This window comes from Dermochelys coriacea, chromosome 2 (genome assembly GCF_009764565.3).
Source record: "Dermochelys coriacea isolate rDerCor1 chromosome 2, rDerCor1.pri.v4, whole genome shotgun sequence".
NCBI classification, from domain to species: Eukaryota; Metazoa; Chordata; order Testudines; family Dermochelyidae; genus Dermochelys; species Dermochelys coriacea.
Genome location: NC_050069.1, coordinates 122,838,683 through 122,859,221, shown reverse-complemented (window position 1 = coordinate 122,859,221; position 20,539 = coordinate 122,838,683). Strand labels below are relative to the sequence as shown.

Genomic DNA, 20,539 nt, shown 5'->3' with positions numbered 1-20,539 from the left:
CAGTGTGCATTACTTTGCATTTATCAACATTGAATTTCATCGGCCTTTTTTCCCCCCAGTCACCCAGTTTAGTGAGATCGCTTTGTAGCTCTTAAGTCCAAAGCTGGCTGCTATCTTGAGTAATTTTGTATCATCTGCAAACTTTGCCACCTCACTGTTTTACCCCTTTTTTTCTCAGATCACTTATGAATATGTTGAACAGCACTGGTCCCACTACAGATCCTTGGGGGAACCCACTATTTACTGTTCTCCATTGTGACAACTGGGCATTTATTCTGACCCTTTGTTTTCTGTGTTTTAACTAATTATTGATCCATGAGAGGACTTTCTCTTATCCCGTAACTTTTTACTTTTGCTTAAGAACATTTGATGAGGGACCTTGTCAAAGGCTTTCTGAAAGTCCAATGCACTATAACCACTAGATCAGCCATCTCCACGTTTGTTTGACACCTTCAAAGAATTTTAATAGTTTGGTGAAGCATGATTTCTTTTTACAAAAACTGTGACTCTTTCCCAATGTATCATTTAATGTTTGATTCTGTTCTTTACTATAGTTTCAACCAATTTGCCTAGTACTGAAGTTAGGCTTACTGGTTTTTAATAGCCAGGATCTTCTCGAGTCCTTTTTTCAAAATTGGTGTTTGTTAATTATCCTCCAGTCAGCTGGTACGGAGGCTGATTTTAAGTGGTGGGTTACATACCAGTTACTAGTTTTGCAATTTCATATTTGAATTCCTTCAGATCTCTTGGGCAAATACCCTGGTGACTTATTAGTGTTTAATTTATCAGTTTGTTCCAAAACTTTTGTCTGTTGACACCTCAATCTGGAACAGTTCCTCAGATTTGTCATCTAAAAGAATGGCTCAGTGTGGGAATCTCCCTGCATCTTCTGCAGTGTAGATGGATGCAAGGAATTAATTTAGCTTCTCCACAATGCCCTTGTTTTTGATGATTCGTGTTTCATGAAGTAATAAATGTCACACGAAATGCAGCCCAAACAACTTTTGTAGTAGGGCAAATTTTTTCCCGTCGACCTCGATAACTAAGTTCAGATCAGAGAATAAAAACTTGCATCTCTGAAATTTCAATTTATGTTGCTCTCTGGCTAATTTCAAAGCCTGTCCAGATTATTCACCTCTTGATGCACGATTATTAAGATGCCACTCTTTTTCACTGTCTTCTCATTGGGGATTTTCTAGCATCTCTTGATTAAAAAAAAAAAAAAAAAGTATTTGAGAGCTGATGCAACAATGCTAGTCATAAAGGTAACTGTGTCCTCACCTTCTAGTCTGGCAGGAAAGATGAGAACTTATGTTCTTGGCTTTCAATTTAGCCTCTAAAATTTCCAGTCTTCTTTCAATGCACTAAATATTTCTAACATGGCCTTTTGTAAAGCTTTCAGTTCTTGCACTGCCTCATCTCCTTTTGGCAAATGTCTCATACTTTTTCACCCTCTGCTCAAAATCTTTTTGTTCAGGCTGTCTTATGTAATGGAATCTGATTTCTCATGCAGGAAGAGAGGCCTGAAATTATAAATTTTCAGGCACGAGGGTCTGAGTGTGCTCTTGGGGTAAGTCTACACTGTCAGCAGCTGGAAGTTGTGATTTCATGTTTGTGTAGACATATATGCACTAGCTGAACTTTGAGCTAGCATGCTAAAAAGGGCAGTTTGACCGCAGCATGGATGGTGGCTAAGGGTAAGCTGCCTGAATACAGTACTGCCTGATCCTCTGTGTACATACTTGGGTGGTGTCCCCTGTTGTTCTGCAGCCAAGCTGCCATTTTTAGCATACTGTCTCGAGCAGAGCTAGCATGTGCATGTCTGTGCGAATTGGGGATCACGCCTCCCAGCTGCTGTATAGATATGTCCTTGGTGCTGGTTAGCCACTGGTTGGGGGCACAGGAGAAAGGAGGCTAATAGTGGAGTAAGCATTCTCTTGTGGCTTGTTTAATTGATAAAAGTTGCTTTTCTGATCTTTCTTTGAGATTTCGATACGAAAGATTACAAACATCACTGACCCTTCTGGAAATAGATTGTCATGTAAATTTAATATTTATTATTTTAGAAAACAGGCTAGAAACTGCCCTCAAACTGCAGGAGCACTTGCTTCTCAGAAGTGAATGTCTACCTCTTATCTGTGCATCTGATTCCTTCTCTTAAATGTTCTTATTACTTACAATCTCAGACTTCCCCTTTTTATTGTATTTAACCATATTTAAATACATAATATATTTAAAAACAATATTTAAATTTATGAACTCTAAAAATCTTGATGATGATCCTTTAATTGTATTGCCCATTTAAATTTTCTCTGGTATAGTTAGGATATCTTTTTTTATTATTAATGTGTCACGGTATAGCATAAAGGAAAAACATGATCTTTCTTACAATATACTGCAGAAACTGGAAGCGCTGTGTAAATGCAGGATCTTTGAGTATTAAGACAAAGTCTTGACAATGTCGTAGTTCAAGGACAACTATGTACTGACCCAGTTTCATCCCAGTTTCACTCCATTGACTCCAGCAACGTGAAACCAGAGTTGAATTTGATCCACTTGCTGGTTTTTAAATAAATAAATTTTTGCTTTTGTTTCCATAAATTTAAATCAGCTAAGCAGATGAGATCGCCAAAGCACATTGTGCCTGGTTCTGCCCCATTTAAATAAATAGGAGCTTTACCATTGACTTCAGCAGGAGCAGGATCAAGCCTGTTAAATTAAAACATAATTCATCTAAATAATTTCATTTGCTTTAGTCCTAGAAGCATTAGAGTGTGTTAGAAAAACTGAAGACCTACACTCTGACAGAAAGAAAAAGATGTCCAGTTTCAGAGTAAAGATAGCTGTAGCCAAAACCGCTTTGGGGCAGTTATGATTAAGTCTGAAATTTCTTCTGTTGACATGAATACATTTTTACTTGCTTATTTTAATGGCTTCTTATCTGCGTGAACAGGCTAAGCAATTGCCAATGTTTTTAGAATTTTTAAAGTATCTTACAATCAACTCCTTACATAGCTGAGTAGTTTGTTGTTCGTTTGCAGTTTGCTAAATCTTGTTTTTCAATGTAATAAAGCTAGCCAAGAGCAGATTTGTAAATGATATTACTGGTTTAATCATCAGGAGGATTTGTGTCATGTTAGGAGTAATTGCTACACCAGAACCTTATGTGTACTCTATCACTGTTTGGATTATATAGTGCAGTAAATGGATTGTTCATAATTTTTAGAAATCATACGAACAAAATTGCCCAACTGTTGAAAACTTGAGTATATATTTTAACTGAATCTTTAGTTTGCCTATTTATAACAAAACACCGTGCTTTCACAAGCAGTCCTACAATAGTCTTTTATTTGCTAATAATATGCTAATATCTAGGATTAAATAAATTCAGTTTGGCATGAACTCTAGAATGCTTGCATTAAACTTTATTCATAATGTAGTTTTCTCCATAAGTTCCATTCATTCTTTTTTTCCCTCCAGTGATTGCTGCTATTCATGCAACTTGACACTAAATTAGTGTGCTTTTTCCTTTCCTTTGCTAACATATTTTTACTGCAATGTGTATTTTTAGGATTCTGGTATATCATAGTAAAGCTAAAACTTCCCTCCCTGCCCTGTTCTCTTTGGGAATTTCTTTGTCTTTGAAGAAACTAATGCTCACTTATGAAATACTAAATATAAATTACAGCATTTCTAGGACAGAGTCCACTGCTAAAGATAATACAGGAAGGAACAATGTCCAAAAATGCAGTTGCAGGAAACTTACTACATCGTGTTACATTTACGTGAGCCTAATCAATAATCCCTGATATATGCGTCATAGGCACAATCTGGCATCCTCCGAATCTCTCCACCCAAATGTCAATGTGCTTTAGGGAAATATTATTTTTGGCACTATTGGCAATCCATTTAACCTTTTGCATGTTAACACCCAACTACATTTCTACCTTAAGATACTACTGGTGTCCCAGTAATTTGAATTTTATCAGTTATCCTGGGATAATTCCCAGAGAATTCCAAATGATTACCTCTAAGATGAAAAAACATACTCCACAATGCACTTAAGATGTTACAGTATATCAGATCCATAAAGAGAGTTTGAAAAATCCATTTGTCTAGTCACCATTGGTGAGTAGGAAACTTCCACTGATGAGCGTGGGAGCCTAAACCATCAATTTACTATTTTTACAAATAAAAGTTTAAAATGTAATGTTTCTAATTCTGATGGATGTGATGGTAACCTTCCAAAATGTAAATGTTTTCTTCCTAGGAGTACAAACCAAGAGCTTTAGTGTCTCTGCAACTTTCAATTACCTTTCCAAAGCTACCTGAAACTGACAAAGCCAGTAAGTTTCATGGCAAGCATTTAGAACCAGCTGTGTAGTGCTGACACTGTCAAGAATATGATAAATTTTGCTGTTGTGAAGCTATTCATCTGTGGAGGAGGACCCGAAAAAGGGGGAACACATGGAGTTTGGAAATCCTATTTTCTTTTTTTTTTTTCAGCAGCCTGGGGACAGTTAGAGTATCAAAAACCCCCTTCTCCCCTCTGGGTGAAGGGGAAAGAGCAATAAAGTTTTGTTTTTCCCAAGCCTGTGAGATCTATCGAGCTGGCCTTTAGATTTATCAGACACCTAACACCTTCAGGCTATTGATTTAAAGATGAACTCCAGTGACCAGGGTTCATGGACATCACCTTAGCAGAAATACCAGTTGCTGGGTCTGTCATGGGAAGAGGCCAGTAAACTTCTCATTAGGATTTTGCTCCTGGGCCTTGCTGATTGGGCCCTGTTCAACTTCACTATAGTGTATGGGCTAGGAGCAATGTAGTTCTTGTTTGATAATTTTTACAACTTTCTTAAAACTTTTCAAATTGAAAGGGATTAAGATGCTATTTACCAAAGTCAGCAAGTCTTTTTCAAACTCTGGTCCTACAGGAGTTGAACTCCCTCCTGCCCTTCCATCTCTCTGCAGAGTCTTAGCTCCTGCTCTTCAGAGTTTTCTCTTCCATCCACCCCCTCCCCCCCCGGTCTCAGGAGAGAGCCCCAAATTATAAGTGTCATTTGTACACTGTGTAGGTTTGTGTATTTGTAAGTCACCATTATAAATACATATTTGTGTGTTCTCTCCTGATGACAAAATGGTGTGTGGGGGTTGGACATAGTTTTCATGACTACATATCCCTTCGGCTAAATCTTCTGTTTTTTTTTTTTGGTTTTGTTTTTTGGTACTACTAGGAAAAAAACAGCTGAGAATCTGTGCAAGGAGAGCAGTGGAAAACCTACTGTGGGAGTAGAACTTAAAAGGTTAGAGCCTTCATGAGTAAAGAGGGTAATGATGTGGTTTTGGGGCCCTGGTTGGTTTTGCTGTAGTTACTATCTTCGATACAATAGTGGAAAAACAGCTGAATTGAGGCAGGCAGGTTTTAACATGGGCACACACACATGTTTCTTTTAGATACATTGGGAAAGTCTCTGAAATAGGCTGTGTTTGTTATGTTTCTTAATTTACTATTGTAGGCTGGGAAAGCCCTGCGGAACTGTCCCAACTGTCACTCAAGAGTTGAACATAAGTGTATGAGGCAACAGATGTTAAATTGGATTTTTTTCTCCTGTGGTCTGAGCTTTCTTGAAACATTATCTACATAAAGAAATAGTGAAACACTGTTGCAAGTGTCCCATATTCTGTTCTTTACCTATTCTAAGAGCCTGATCCAAAGTCACTTGAAATCAAAGGGACTCTCTCCATTGACGCTGGTGGTCTTTTGTAAACTTTAATAGTGATTTTAGCAGTGTTAAGACAAAATTACATTCCAGATTACATCTGTTAATGTAATTGATACATAAGCTTATAAAATCACTGTAAAAGTTTTATGTAAGGGTGTGGGTTGGAGCTATGTGACAGATACCCAAAAGCAGTATTGGAGTAGTGTGTTGAAAGTGTTGTAGGCAATATGAAGGTAAAAAGGAATGCACAAGTCTTTTGCCTTATCTACTTATTTCCATGTTCGTTAGGTTTCAGGTGGACAGGGTATGTCTCGCTGCAACACTGTCACTAAATGTAGCTTTTGTTAGCTAATAGGTACACGTTTCTCTTAAAAACAAAACAAAAAACCCATCACTCTCAAACTGGAAGTGATTCAGGTACTATCCACCAAAGTCAACGAGCTAGCTTCCATTTTTCTGTTGTCCCCTGTTAATTAACACAAAATAACACACTAGTATTGTGTTCTCTGAGAAAATATCCAGTGTCTTCATTCTTTCTCTATGCTCTTTGCTGGCTTCTTTTTTAATAAAAATCAAACAAATCACACTAAAAATGAATATACCTTGGTGAAGATAAAGAAAGGCAAAACCATATTTGTTGTAAATATTTAGATTTTGTTCTATGTATATAGTTTCCCTTTGAGTAAATATAATATTGGCACATCAGAAACAGGCTTTTATTGCGTTTTATGAGATAGGGTTTTAAAGATTGGTATTCCCAAATTCTCAATCTTTCTTTGTCTCTTCTTTCTGTACAGTTGGTAAGTCTGCAGAGTTGAAAAATGGAAGATAAGGATCCGGGAAAACATGCATCACGTTTTTGGTATCCATTGAGTTCATGTCTTTTGCCCCCCACAATGGTGCCATGCCACAAGGATTATAGTAGTTAGAGATGGAAAAGACTTACTAGATCAAGTCTATATAGCCCTTCTAAAAGTGCAGGATATTGTCTCATCGTAGGATACATCAGATGTTAAACTGATCCCTTGAACTTCGCCCAAAACCTAAGCTTTGTTTCTTCAAGTTGTCTTTGTATAATTTTTAAATACTGTACAGAATTTCTGCAATTTGCATTAATATTTTTTGTGCGTTTTACTCAGTGGCAAGTTGGCTGAGGTTTTCCTAACTCCTGGCAGTGTGAAATCTGAAAAGGTAGTAACTGGTAATAGCCTTACTATCTACCTATCTTATGGTTTGGTATAGGCACTCATCATCAATGTGTTGCTTCCATGCAAGACTGGAAAAGTGAAGTTCCTAGTAGAGTTCATGAAATCTTTGGCTCTGTTCCATCTCTGTGAATGGGAAGCCCACTCTCAGAGGGCTTGAAGGGAAGAGCTGTTTGCTGTAAGTGTCTCTCTGGGTATGGTGAGAGCTTTATAAAAGAGATCTTACGGGATGATTCTGGATTTGTCTGATTTTCTTCTGGAAGTTTGCCTTATATCTGGCTTTCATACCCTTTGTCGTGGTATTTTTGATGTACGTTGTAAAACCCTAGGATTGTTTTATGAAGCAGTGTATCTTTTTTTTAATTTATATATTTTCAATATATCAAAAAAAATTTAGATTGTTTACCTGGCAGAGTTTAAAAAGAAAGGGTAGATGTGACATAACTTTGATTTATACTCTTAAACTATAGATATTTAGTCATAAATATTCCTATGGGTCTAACCCGATCAATAGTAACTCTAAACTGGACTACAGCTTCTCTTTACATTGTAATTTTAGTAAAAAATATGTTTAATTTGGTCAGTGGAGCTTTTTCAGGATGTTTCCTCCTACCACTAGTGTAATCTGCAAAATGGATGCACTCTACTCCATTTCATGGTCCCTTAGTTCATACGTGCAAAACAGTCCCCTTCTCCTGAACTTGGCTGTTCGAAGATTGTCGGGGCCAGTACATGTACATAACTTAGGTGTTTCAGTCATTATTTTTTAAACATAACACACAGCATGTTTGAGATGAGAGCTCAGTAAGTGTTGAGTCTATGTGCATATACACTTTGTAATTGCTAAAGCTGAAAATAGCAGGAAAAAATAGTTTTATTTGATAGGTATACATTGACTGAAGTCCTGGCAGCTGTGAAAAATGGATGAAGAGTTGGTTTAGTCTACCCATCACCAATTGTATACAGTAAGCAGATAAGTTGTTCTGGTGAACAGGTGCTCATATATGATGATGGATGCAGCAGAAATGGCTAGATAAGCAAATTAGCTAAATTGCAGTACATGAGCCTATTGTCTCAAATTGATCACCTACCTAGCTGAAAAAACTAGGCCAAATCATAGTGTGAAATCTTCTCATAATTTGTGTTAAAGTAAATACATGAATAGGATGTTTTAACCAAAATTAAAGGTGTTTCTCTTTAAGAATTTATCCTTTAATTATACCAGAATGACAACTGTGCGATCATTAAGCTTTAAGATCAGCTTTCTGTTGAAAACTTGACTGTTGTAAGTACTCTAAAATCCATACAGTTAATCATTTGCTTTGAAATTTGGTGTGCCTCATGTGGGCATGGGTGCAGCCAGTAATCCAAATTTGGGGCCATTTGACCAAGGGGATATACAGCTCCTGGAAAAACAGCTTTTTTTAAAACTGACACATTCTGGGAATGAATCCAACTAGTGCAGAAATCTGAAGTAAAGAAAGTAAGTAAAGGAAGATTTTTATTTTTGGGGGGAATGTAAACTGAGTACAGCAGAATATTCAAAAGGCACTGAAACTGTTCCTTGTAAAGAAAATAAACTACACAAGCAAATGCTTGCTGGAGGGGAGAGGGTGATGGGGGGAGTGGAAAAGTAGGTGGGAAATTAGGGGGAAGAGGGGTTGAGAGATCAGATGAGTGGGGGGGAGGGGTGGGTCACTGCGGAGGGCGGTACAGGGGAGTGACAGGATGACTGGGTGAGAATAGGGGCAGAGGTGCCTGTGAGACCCACATGCACACATGGAGGGAACACAATCCAGGGGCCCCCTGCCAATCTATAGGGTTGTACCCCTTCATGAGAGTCAGATTCCAAGGAGGCTTCCTTATCTGAGGGGGAGGGGGCATCTGAGCCCCTCTCCCTGTGTGAGCTGGAAATGGAGGTCCTTGCTCCTTGGGGTGTCTGAACACTGCTTCTTGCCCCCTGTGTGTGCCAACCTCTGGGAGGTCCCTGCCCATCTGTGGTGGTCTGGACACCCCCCCATCCCTCATGGGAGCCAGGTTCTGGGTAGGTTGTCTGAGCCCCTCCGCATACCCCCCTTGTGTGATCTGAGGTCATATAAGGAGGTCTGAGCCCATCTCCCTACCCTGCCCCCATGTGAGTCAGGATGCTTAGATGACCCATCAGAAACTCTCCAGCATTGGGGAGGAGATAAGGGGACACCCACTTATCTGAATGGAGCGGTTCATGTGTCTCAGTGCTATTGATTCAGGCTATATTCATGGGTATTTTTTCAGCTGAGAACATCTCAGAGATGAATAGGAAACTGAACACCTCTTTGAGTCTTCAGTGCTGCCTCTTCATTCCATTCTCCCTCTAACTTCATACAATATACATCAGTCTTAAAGTCACTGTAACAACCATGTAATAAAACTGTCAAAGTTTCGGTACACAGACCATGAATGAGATTTCTCACCAACCCTGTTAGCAGCTATATGTTGCAAACATTTCAGAACATGAGTGTTATCCTTATTCTACTATAACAAAATATACAGGAGTGGGGAGGAAAACTGTATGGCTTAGTGGAAAGACTACTTGTCTAGGAGTATTCCTAGCTCTGCCACTGGCCTGCTGGGTGACATTGTCAAGTCACATAACCTCTTTGTGCCTCAGTTTCCAATCTATAAAATGAGAATAATGATGCAATGTTCTTTAACATTTACTGATGAAACACTATATAAAAGCTAGGTGTTTTGACTGTTACCCAGCCACAATAGCATATCAGTTGCAAACTCAGGTGAGAACTGCAACTATTAAATAACTTAACTTCTGTCAACAAATATTTCTATTTCTAATTTAAAAAGAAAAACCCTAGGGAATTAAATGGCAAAAGACTTGGTTAACACGGGACTAAGGTTTCCTGGTGATAGCTTGTGCCCTTCCAGAATGCCGAGTTCAGCAAAACTCAAATTTCTGAAAATCAGGAAATAGTTAATAAATGCTCACATAACCTTAACTCTGCTCTCTTTGAATGATATCCCAAGATTTTCTGTGTCTCTCTCTCTCTCTCACACATGCACGCATTCTCACTCACTCACTCTCCCAGTCTGCCTCTTCAATGTAATGGACAGGTGCTCAAACACTGAGCTTACTCCCATGACAGAATATCACACTTACAAAATTTAACAACCTCTTCATTCCCTTTTAGAACCCCTTAACACTTGTGCACAGGATGCCACATAAACCTATGTTTCCCCCTATCCATCATTAAATTCACAGATTGCTCTCACATCTCACCTCGCTACTGAGAATACCCAAGAAAAGACCCCAGTGCCCTGCTACTGATGCAACTTACACTGTTCAGCCTGGAACCTCAAGATAAACAGGCACCTCCTTTCCTTTGATAACACACACCGCGGGACTAAGTCCCAGGGCTCCTCATATCGCAGTCATAGCTCAGTGACATTTCTCAAACTAATCCCCAGATCTCAGTCTCAGTTCTTCCAAGCAGCTCTTATTCCTCCATCATTCAGTACAGCTACACCTAACACAGTGAGGAGCTAGGGTGTGTGCAGATGATTCCCCTGTAGCTATTGCCAGCTCAAGGAGGGGGGTGGGGGTGGGCAGAATTAGTTGCATGGTTGTTTACTTTAATTCTGTATTTTCTGGTTTGCAGAAGTTTGAGTTTTGCTGAACTCAACTTCTGGAAGAGCACGAGCTATCACCAAGCAACCTTAACTCTAACCTAAATTAACTTGGTTAATTAACCAATTATTTGCCACTTAATTTGCAACATAATAGATTTATCACTGGTGCCTTTATTTCTGATGAATTTGTGTATATTAAGTTTGAATCACAAATTAGGTGGAGGTTGAAAGCTTTAATCTCTTTTGTCTTTTTAGTTTATATTTATCTTTAGTCCTCAATCAGAAATTTAAAGATCTGAACCAGAGGACTGTGGCATGCAAAATGATTTAGGTCCTGGTGACAGAGAAGGACATCAGTTATTTAGGTAATCTGAACCTTCTGATTATCTAAATTAGTTTACATTTTTTTTGTCTACTGTGGACTCTTTATCAAATCTTGGATTGAAGACTCTTGAGAGCTTTTGAAAACACATTCTGCTAGTAAATGCCAATGACGACAACTTGAGCAAATTTTTATTTCCTTCTATACTTTGTGTTGTGGAAGGGGAATAGTTGTTTGAACCCTCCCTAAGGTTATAGATTTTATTTAAGAGGGAGGAAAAATAGAAGTTTTGATGCAAGTGTGCTTGATTACATTTATGCAAACAATTTGATTATTAAAGGTTTTATAAAAATCATACTAAAGGGGACTTGTGTAGTCATCAATGCTAAAAATTTAGCTCTTTCAAGGTTAGAAGGAGCATTATGGCACACAATCCATTAACACTTCATTGTTTTCAAGGATGGATTGTCCCATAGATCATGCATTAGTTGAAAAACGAGTAGAATTGTAGTGGGGTTTGTAATAACAAATTGCATACTATCACTTTCTGCTATGTGGGACACACCAATCTTCTGCTGTCTGTCTGGACACAGGTAAATTGAAAGTCACAGTCATCCACTGGAATTGAGGAAATAAGATGCTTCCTTTTAAATGGTGAGGGAGTTGTTTATGAGGGGTGTCCAAAATGAGTTGTAGTCTGCTGGTCATGAGGTTTTGTAACACAGGACATCCACCCAACTTTTAATTACTTTCAACTACAAATTGTGGAAGTTCAGCTCTCTTTTGGAACCTATCCAGTATTTTAGGCTCCTTTATCAATTGCCAAATTAGTGCAAACCTTTTCACTAAACTACAGTTCCTCAGCTGCTTCAGTCTTCCTGTCCCTTAATGTAATCAGAGGGAAACAGCAAAGACTTTTCACAAATGCATGATAAGAGAACAAGTTTTGTAATGTGTAGGTGGGTATTGTATTTCTCTAAATAAATGTTCAGTTTTACATGCCTGCATGAAAGAATCATTATCCTTCAATGGAGTAAGTGTAACTTGTGCTGCATAAATTTAGCATTTTAAATAAAAAAAAAAAAAAAAACCTCCATAGTCACCTTTTTGGAATAGCTGTTGTGTATTTTATATTTTCAAATGTGAGAAGCTACAAAAAAGTGATTATTTATTTTTAAATGTGTTTTTTAATAAAGTGAGCAAAAGCTTACAACTAAATTTGGACTTGTGTATTGATTCTCTGTTATGTTCAAGCAATTATTGAGTGTTATATAGCTCTAAAACTGAAAATGTGACATCAAATAGTTGTCAGTTTTTTTTCTGCTCAATGAACACATCAAGAAATGGTTGCTGTCTCTCTTAGTGTAATGTATTTTCCAGTCTTTGCTCTACCACAGAAACAAAACAGTTTAAAAAAAATACAAAACCACTTGTGATTAAACACATTAAAAGGTTGAAAATGTCAAATGTAGAGCAGTGTGTAGATGACTTCTGGTAAGTCAGGGCTCGAGGGAAGTCTCTGTGACTTCAGAATGGAGCAGCACTGCCTTAAGATGCATCTTTTTACTAAATGAAAGAGCATTTAGCTAGCAAAAGTTAGTGTTTAGTTATCTGAAGATACGTTTTGGTGTTGGTTTGTCAGTGGAGCCAATGCCAGATCTCCCTAGAGCATATCTTATTGCAAACCGCATGGATTACCTGGAAGTGAATTAATTCACTGTCCCTTGTCCAAAACATGAATAGATTTGAGAAGATGAACCACTGTAGATTTTCTGAAACTTTTTGAAACAGGATCTTAATATAGGTATGTTATAGGTCATAACCTTTGTATTGTGATCTGTATATAATTCTGAAAATCTAAGCAGGGTTTATCTAGGTCAGTATTTTCTGTAATATACCCAGACAACTGGAATGGGAGGAATTCACTTAGTGTCTTGGTGTACACTGTTTGGATATGTTTAGTTGGACTGTTGTCTAAAAGGGCAAAGTTCTGTATTCATATTTAATGTTGCTATAGATGATTAAACAGATGCTGGCGTTCACAGTAAAGGTGACTGCGTTCTGTGGTTATTCCTGTGTAGCTAGTAATTAGCTTATGGTGCTTGGGAATGAAAGACTCTTTTATGAGAGTATTTTTAGGGATTTCTTGAATATGAAGGATAATTGTCTACTCTGAGCTTGGGGACTTTCTGAAATTTGGGAAAGGGGTGAAATTCTTTCCCAGATTTATGCCGAAAATTACCTATATGACAGTAATTTAAAAGCTACATGTTCAGATTGCTGAAAATAACATAAGACACCCACTGGAAAAGCAAGGCCATAGAACCAGCCAGCTTCATGAAACTATTCTTTTGTCTAAAACCAAATTCAAATATTTCTGAGGAAAATTACAAAATAAACATGCCTGGGATAGTTATTGTGCTCAAATAAGGAACTTGTCTGTAGCATGAGTGATACTAATACATCAGACACTCATCTAGGAGTAAAAGAGACTGGTGGTTGTGATTGTAACTCTGGAATCCTTTACACTTCAATTGATATTCTTGGGATGCATAATTAAACCTTGCCTGGCTCCATTTTCTTGGGAAGGGAAACGGATGTACAGTGGTGAGAGTCAGCTCCACAACACGCTTCTCCTTAGTTCCTGCAAAAAGTTCTGTGGCATCTGGTTTCTGGAAAACTTGGGGATTGGCCATCTGTTTAGAAATGGGTGGAGCTGGGAAATAGTGGCTCTATGGCATGATTTCTTCTGGCTCCTCTGGATAGCTGGACAGGAATTAGAGCTGGATTAAAAAAAAAACAGATTGCTGCTGGATTCCTTCCACAGTTGCTGTGGTACCCAATGTTAGGACAGGTCTGAAAGAGTTGGGGAGGGTGAGAATCAGAAGATCAGAGAAACTAGGGAACAGTGCAGAAAAGGGGCATAGTTCCTCACAAATTCCAGGGCTCTGTGAGTTTGAAGACTCTGAACTTTCTTGCCATGCAGCCCCCTAAATTCCAATACTCTGATGGGGAATGTAGAAGGATCCTGGACTTTGTTGTAATGAACATAAAAGGGATTCTTTACTGGGGCTAACAGAGATTGTCTGACATCTGTAATCTTCCTAGATATGTCTATATTGCAATAAAAATAAACAACCGCCCATGGCATCAAGTCTCAGAGTCAGTTGACTTGGGCTCCTGGGGCTCAGGCTGTGGGACTAAAAATTGCACTGTAGAAACTGGGGCTCAGGCTGGAGCCCACGCTCTGAGACCTTCCCCTCTTGTGGGGTCTCAGAGCCTGGGCTCCAGCCTGAGCCCAAACGCTACACTGCAGTTTTTAGGCCTATGAGTCTTGGCAGCCGTGGCCTTACTGCAGGTCTTTCTTTGCAGCATTCTAGCTGTGTTCAGTCAGTCTGTGTTGCCATCAGTCATGGGCTCCCCAAGTCTTATGCTACACGCAGTCATTATGGAAAAGATCATATGTGGACCATCCATAGGGGACTCCAAATGTGAACATAATTATTGTCTTTTGTCTGAAGATTTCTATCCTTTCTCTGTTGAGCAAAATGATCTGAATAAGATGCTCACTAGAAGAATGACCATAATGGGTCTGTCTTTGATAGAATCCAGGACTTGAATGTGTTAACAAAACACTTCTGGATCTGAGAATTTACAAAGAATAAGTTCTATACTCTAGCTAGAGTTTCAATGTTTATCCTCTTGGAAGATTCGGGGACTTCCTTTACTATTTATCTTCTGAACAAAATGTCTAGATCTTATCTTAAAGTGGTGCACACATTTTAGAGTAATGTTTTGATGATGTGGGGATCGGGGTGGGGACTGTATCCCATTCCTTCTTCCCCATCACCCCCATATCTCTCATATGTGGAATTTAAACAAAACACAGTAAAATCATATTTTGTTCTGTGATATTGTATCAAAAAGATAATAGAATTGTTATACAGATAATTTAATTGAAATAGTGTTGCACCATTCATTTTCAAATATTAATGATGTATTCTTCCCTTGATCTCAGTAGAAAACTTTCACCCATATCTGTAGATTATAGATCTTCACTTCTCACTTGAAGTTATAATAGCTAATTCTCTGAATTTGAGAGAGAGGGAAGAGCATTTTCTATAAAGCTGTTTCAATGCATTTGTGATGAAATAGTGAGTTAATACAGGAGAAAGCATGTAGCATTACTCATGCTTCTGAAAGTCCTCCAGGTGTAAAGACTGTAAGATGTAAGCTATAGCCTGAAAGTTGATTAGCTCCAGCTGACTCCCAAGTGATTCTAATCAACTATTAGAATTTACATATTTTTCATTATGCCATTTCATGAGTTGACTTGACAGCTATTTCCTTTGCATATGATTGAATTGTTTGGGGTTGTATATGCACGATTCCTATGTGTCTTTAGTTGATGTCTGAGCAGATTTATGTGATTATCTGATTATCTGCTAAACTGCATGTACAAGTCACATTCCTGGTGGAATAATTTATACTCGTATGTAGTTTCTTTCCTCTTTGATACATTATTAGGGTATTTTGGAACTTTTTGTAGTTCCACATTTTGTTCTCTCAATCAGAAATTAGAGAATAAACAAATTAGGATATTTCTAATAAATTCATTATTACAGTAGAACATAAATGTCTTTCCTGTACTCGCTAGTATATACTATCTGGTTTCCTTGTTCATGTAGATGAGTAAATCTAAACTGTTTTGGCTGGACGAGCACAAGTCCATGGGGCCGGATGCGCTGCATTCGAGAGTGCTAAAGGAGTTGGCAGATGTGATTACAGAGCCATTGGCCATTATCTTTGAAAACTCATGGTGATTGGGGGAAGTCCTGGACGACTGGAAAAAGTCTTTAAAAAAAAAAATAGGAAGGAGGAGGATCCTGGGAACTACAGGCTAGTCGGAAAAATCATGGAGCAGGTCCTCAAGGAATCAATTCTGAAGCACTTAGAGGAGAGGAAAGTGATCAGGAACAGTCAGCATGGATTCACCAAGGGCGAGTAATGCCTGACTAATCTAATTGCCTTCTATGATGAGAACTCCCTCTGTGGATGAGGGGAAAGCAGTGGACATGTTCCTTGACTTTAGCAAAGCTTTTGACATGGTCTTCCACAGTATTCTTGCCAGCAAATTAAAGAAGTATGGGCTGGATGAATAGACTATAAGGTGGATAGAAAGTTGGCTAGATTGTCGGGCTCAATGGGTAGTGATCAATGGCTCCATGTCTAGCTGGCAGCTGGTATCAAGTGGAGTGTGCCCCAAGGGTCGTCCTGGGGCCGGTTTAGTTCAATATCTTCATAAATGATCTGGAGGATGGTGTGGATTGCACCCTTAGCAAGCTTGCAGATGACACTAAACTGGCAGGAGAGGTAGATACACTGGAGGGTAGGGATAGGAGACAGAGGGACCTAGACAAATTAGAGGATTGGGCCAAAAGAAATCTGATGAGGTTCAACAAGGACAAGTGCAGAGTCCTGCCCTTAGATGGAAGAATCCCATGCACTGCTACAGACTAGGAACCGAATGGCTAGGCAGCAGTTCTGCAGAAAAGAACCTAGGGGTTACAGTGGACGAGAAGCTGGATATGAGTCAGTATGCCGTTGTTGCCAAGAAGGCCAATGGCATTTTGGGATGTATAAGTAGGAGCATTGCCAGCAGATTGAGGGACGTGATCATTTCCCTCTCTTCGGCATTGGTGAGGCCTCATCTGGAGTACTGTGTCCAGTTTTGGGCCCCACACTACAAGAATGTGGAAAAATTGGAAACCGTCCAGTGGAGGGCAACAAAAATGATTAGGAGACTGGAACATATGACTTATGAGAAGAGGCTGAGGGAACTGGGATTGTTTAGTCTGCGGAAGAGGAGAATGAGGGGGGATTTGATAGCTGCTTTCAACTACCTGAAAGGGGGTTCCAAAGAGGATGGATCTAGACTGTTCTCAGTGGTAGCATATGACAGAACACGGAGTAATGGTCTCAAGTTGCAGTGGGGGAGGTTTGGGTTGGTTATTAGGAAAAACTTTTTCATTAGGAGGGTGGTGAAGCACTGGAATGTGTTACTTAAGGAGTTGGTGGAATCTCCTTCTGTCAAGGTTCCTTCCCCACTCTGAACTCTTGGGTACAGATGTGGGGATCTGCATGAAAACCTAAGCTTACTTTTACCAGCTTAAGTTAAAACTTCCCCAAGGTACGAACTATTTTAGCTTTTGCCCTTGGACTTTCGCTACCGCTACCACTACCAAACGTCTAACTGGTATTATATTAGGAAAGAGTCCGTTTGGAAACGTCATTCCCCCCCAAAATCCTCCCAAACGTTACCCCCCCTTTCCTGGGGAAGGTTTGATAAAAATCCTCACCAATTTGCATAGGTGACCACAGACCCAAACCCTTGGATCTTAAGAACGAGGAAAAAGCAATCAGTTTCTTAAAAGGAGAATTTTAATAGAAGAAAAAGTAAAAAGAATCACCTTTGTAAAATCAGGATGGTAAATACCTTACAGGGTAATTGGATTCAAAACATAGATAATCCTTCTAGGCAAAACCTTAAGTAACAAAAAGACACACAACCAGGAATATCCATTCCATTCAGCACAGCTTATTTTCTCAGCCATTTAAAGAAATCAGAATCTAATGCATATCTAGCTAGATTACTTACTAAGTTCTAAGACTCCATTCCTGTTCTGTCCCCGGCAAAAGCATCACGCAGACAGAGGCTTTGTTTCTCTCTCCCCCCAACTTTTGAAAGTATCTTGTCTCCTCATTGGTTATTTTGGTCGGGTGCCAGCGAGGTTATCCTAGATTCTTAACCCTTTACAGGTGAAAGGGTTTTTCCTCTGGCCAGGAGGGATTTTAAAGGTGTTTACCCTTCCCTTTATATTTATGACAACTTCCTTTAAAAGTTTTTAAGGTCAGGCTTGACAAAGCCCTGGCTGGGATGATTTAGTTGGGGATTGGTCCTGCTTTGAGCAGGGGGTTGGACTAGATGACCACCTGAGGTCCCTTCCAACCCTGATATTCTATGAAAGATCTATGTACACCATACCATATACTTGTTGGATAGGCAGCCAAGCTACCTCCAACTTCTGCAAAAACTCATAAAACTGCACACGTTCCATATTGCATATCACTTAATTTGTCAACAGCTTGACAATTTTGTTTTTGACCATACTGTACTCATGGCTTTATACTGTAAATTCTTTGGAGATGAGACTTACTCATTCGATTCAAGAAACCTAACATTCCGTGCCATATATAATAGTAGTAATATCTAGCCTTTGTACTTCCTATCAATAGATCTGAAAGTGCTTTACAAAGGAGTTAAGTCTTATTATTCCCATTAGTGTACATAATGGAGCTATGTAACGGTTAATGCATCTTAAAAGATGTAACCATGATTAGCTGCACTGTACTACATGTTTACCACCGTGTGATTTTGAAAACGGAAGACTCTTAAAAATGAGTATGAAAATACCTAACTAAAAATGTTCTCCTGGAAAATCTATGGGCATAGGAATTGCCATTTCAGATTGCATAATTTATCTATCTGGGATTCAATCCTTTACAACACTGAGTTTTACTGGGGTAAGAAGGGCAGATTAAGCAGGTTCTTAGACTTTTATGGTATGTCTACACAATTTTTTGGAGTGGGTGGGAACGAGCTGCCCAGCTCAGGTTGACAGATTCAGGATAGCAGGACTTGTGCTAGTGCTCTCAATATAGATAAGTAGACGGTGCTTTTGTCTATAGTTATTTCTAGAACACTAGCACGAACCCTGCTAGCCCAAGTCTGACTTGGGCTGGGAGGCTTGCTCCTATTCTTTCCAAAGTGCTGTACAGTGCTTCTGGGAATAATTGCTCTCTGCTAATTAAATTAATGTGGGGCAGGGAGTAGTGAGGAGACCTGAAATGTTTTTGTTGCCAACTGTTCTACAATGCATCACCTGGTCAATGGTGGACAGAGGTGGTCCTCTCAGTTGATTATCTCTGCTCCCTGACTAGATTACCCAATTACCTGCCTTTTGTTTTCAGACACTACCTGCAAAGGTATTTAGTGATTGTAAAACTTGTGGTAATTCTGTGAATTCCTAAAGAAGCTTCTATTTAATCTTCTTAAGGGCCAATCATCACTCTTAATATCCCAGAGCAGTCCAGGGAGGAATCTCTGGAGGCTGGTAAGATTCATATTACCTTAATGAAAATAATGGCAGTTTTTAACTATGGATTGAAAAGCATCCTCAAGACCTTACTTCCATATAAAAAAGAAACTGTTGCCAAGCCCCCTCTTATTCCAACAAAGCTACACTAATTGAAATTACATGCGTATATCTTTCTAACACCAATTAACTAGTTCTTTCTCCAAATAAGACCAATTTTGGGTTTCCCAAATGTTGATTCCTCCACACTTAATATATTCTGTCTCTTGCCCCCCCCACCCCAAGTCACTAAATTCTGGGCTCCTTTCATCACTAAATACATTAATTCTGGGTCCCTTACTACTTTACTTTGCTCTTGCATGTGCAGCAGAAAGCTGTTTACATGGGCCACTCTGTTCCTTCCTCTCCTTCTCTTCTCATGGGAAAGTAGCAGGGTCCAGCTTCTCTCTTCTCTGATAAGAGAAATGGCCATCTGTGCTGCTCTGTTTACCTGCCTCTGTCCTCCCCTTCCGCAAAAGAGCAGTGGTTCTTTCCAATATACTTCTTGCCTACCCTTCCTTTCCTGCCTCTTGAAGTAGTGGTGGTATTTGGGCTGCTTGCTGCTTTCTTCCTTCTTAATTGGCAACGAAGGAGCCACTTGTTCCCCAGCCCAATTTAGTCCCCTTGCCTGGGCAAAGTTTCTACTTGCTTTGGACTAGAGAGTTGGTTTTTTTTTTTTTTTTCAAGCCTTCTTGATATTCCATGATAGAAAGGCGTGGGTTACTTTGGACAGCCAGTGAAACCGTTTAGAGTCCCTTACTGCATCTTATTTTTAAAATATCATGCATGATATAGCTGAGTGGTTCTGGCTGCAAGAGAGATACTGGTCGAAAAGGCAGTAAGGAGCTGTTCATTCACAGCAGTGGTTTGGCAGTAGTGTTTCCACTGAAGTATCTGTTTTGGAATTGTAATCCAATGCAACACTAAACTTATACAAATATCAGTCGTTTTTTATGGTGAGACTCCAGATATTAAGAGCATAGAAACCATAAAATCAACTGCCTTTCTGAGAATAAATTGATAAATGGCACATGGACAGTTTCCACATGGCTCTGAGGTAATGATGGTAATTAAAGATTATTATTTGGAGTGCTTTGCCCAAACTTTGCGACTTTACATTAATGATCCTTCACTGTGAGAAGACTCCAACACATTTGAAGTTGGCTGGAGGTTATTGGTCCACACAAGTTCAATAGATTGGGAGTTGAAATGGGTCTCACTGAACCAGCTGGTCAAGGGAGCAAGATGAATTTACCTGCAGACCTGTTTCCAGCAAATGCCTTCATTTGCTCATAAGCTCATCAATTTAAATGGCACTCATGTGCCTAAAGTTAAGCATCTGCAGGATCAGGGAGAGCCTATATTCGTATGTGGTAAACAGCATTGTGGTATCTGTATGCCTCCACATATTAATAAAGTTGCCCTCACACCACTGAGGTTAAATGTCATTCCCAAGGTCAAACAGGA

At 39.2% G+C, this 20,539-nt stretch overlaps 1 protein-coding gene across 6 annotated transcripts in view; it reads left to right on the top strand.

The window, feature by feature from the left end:
• The window catches only part of GMDS (GDP-mannose 4,6-dehydratase), a 565,099-nt gene that overhangs the window by 80,482 nt on the left and 464,078 nt on the right, over positions 1-20,539 (top strand). For 3 of the 6 annotated variants that reach the window (XM_043508396.1, XM_043508397.1, XM_043508398.1), the window contains exon 2: positions 18,995-19,051. The exons of the other annotated variants lie outside the window; for them this stretch is intronic. In XM_043508396.1, the coding sequence (XP_043364331.1) occupies positions 18,995-19,051 (57 nt within the window). The remainder of the gene's footprint in view (positions 1-18,994; positions 19,052-20,539) is intronic. 6 annotated transcript variants of the gene reach the window in all.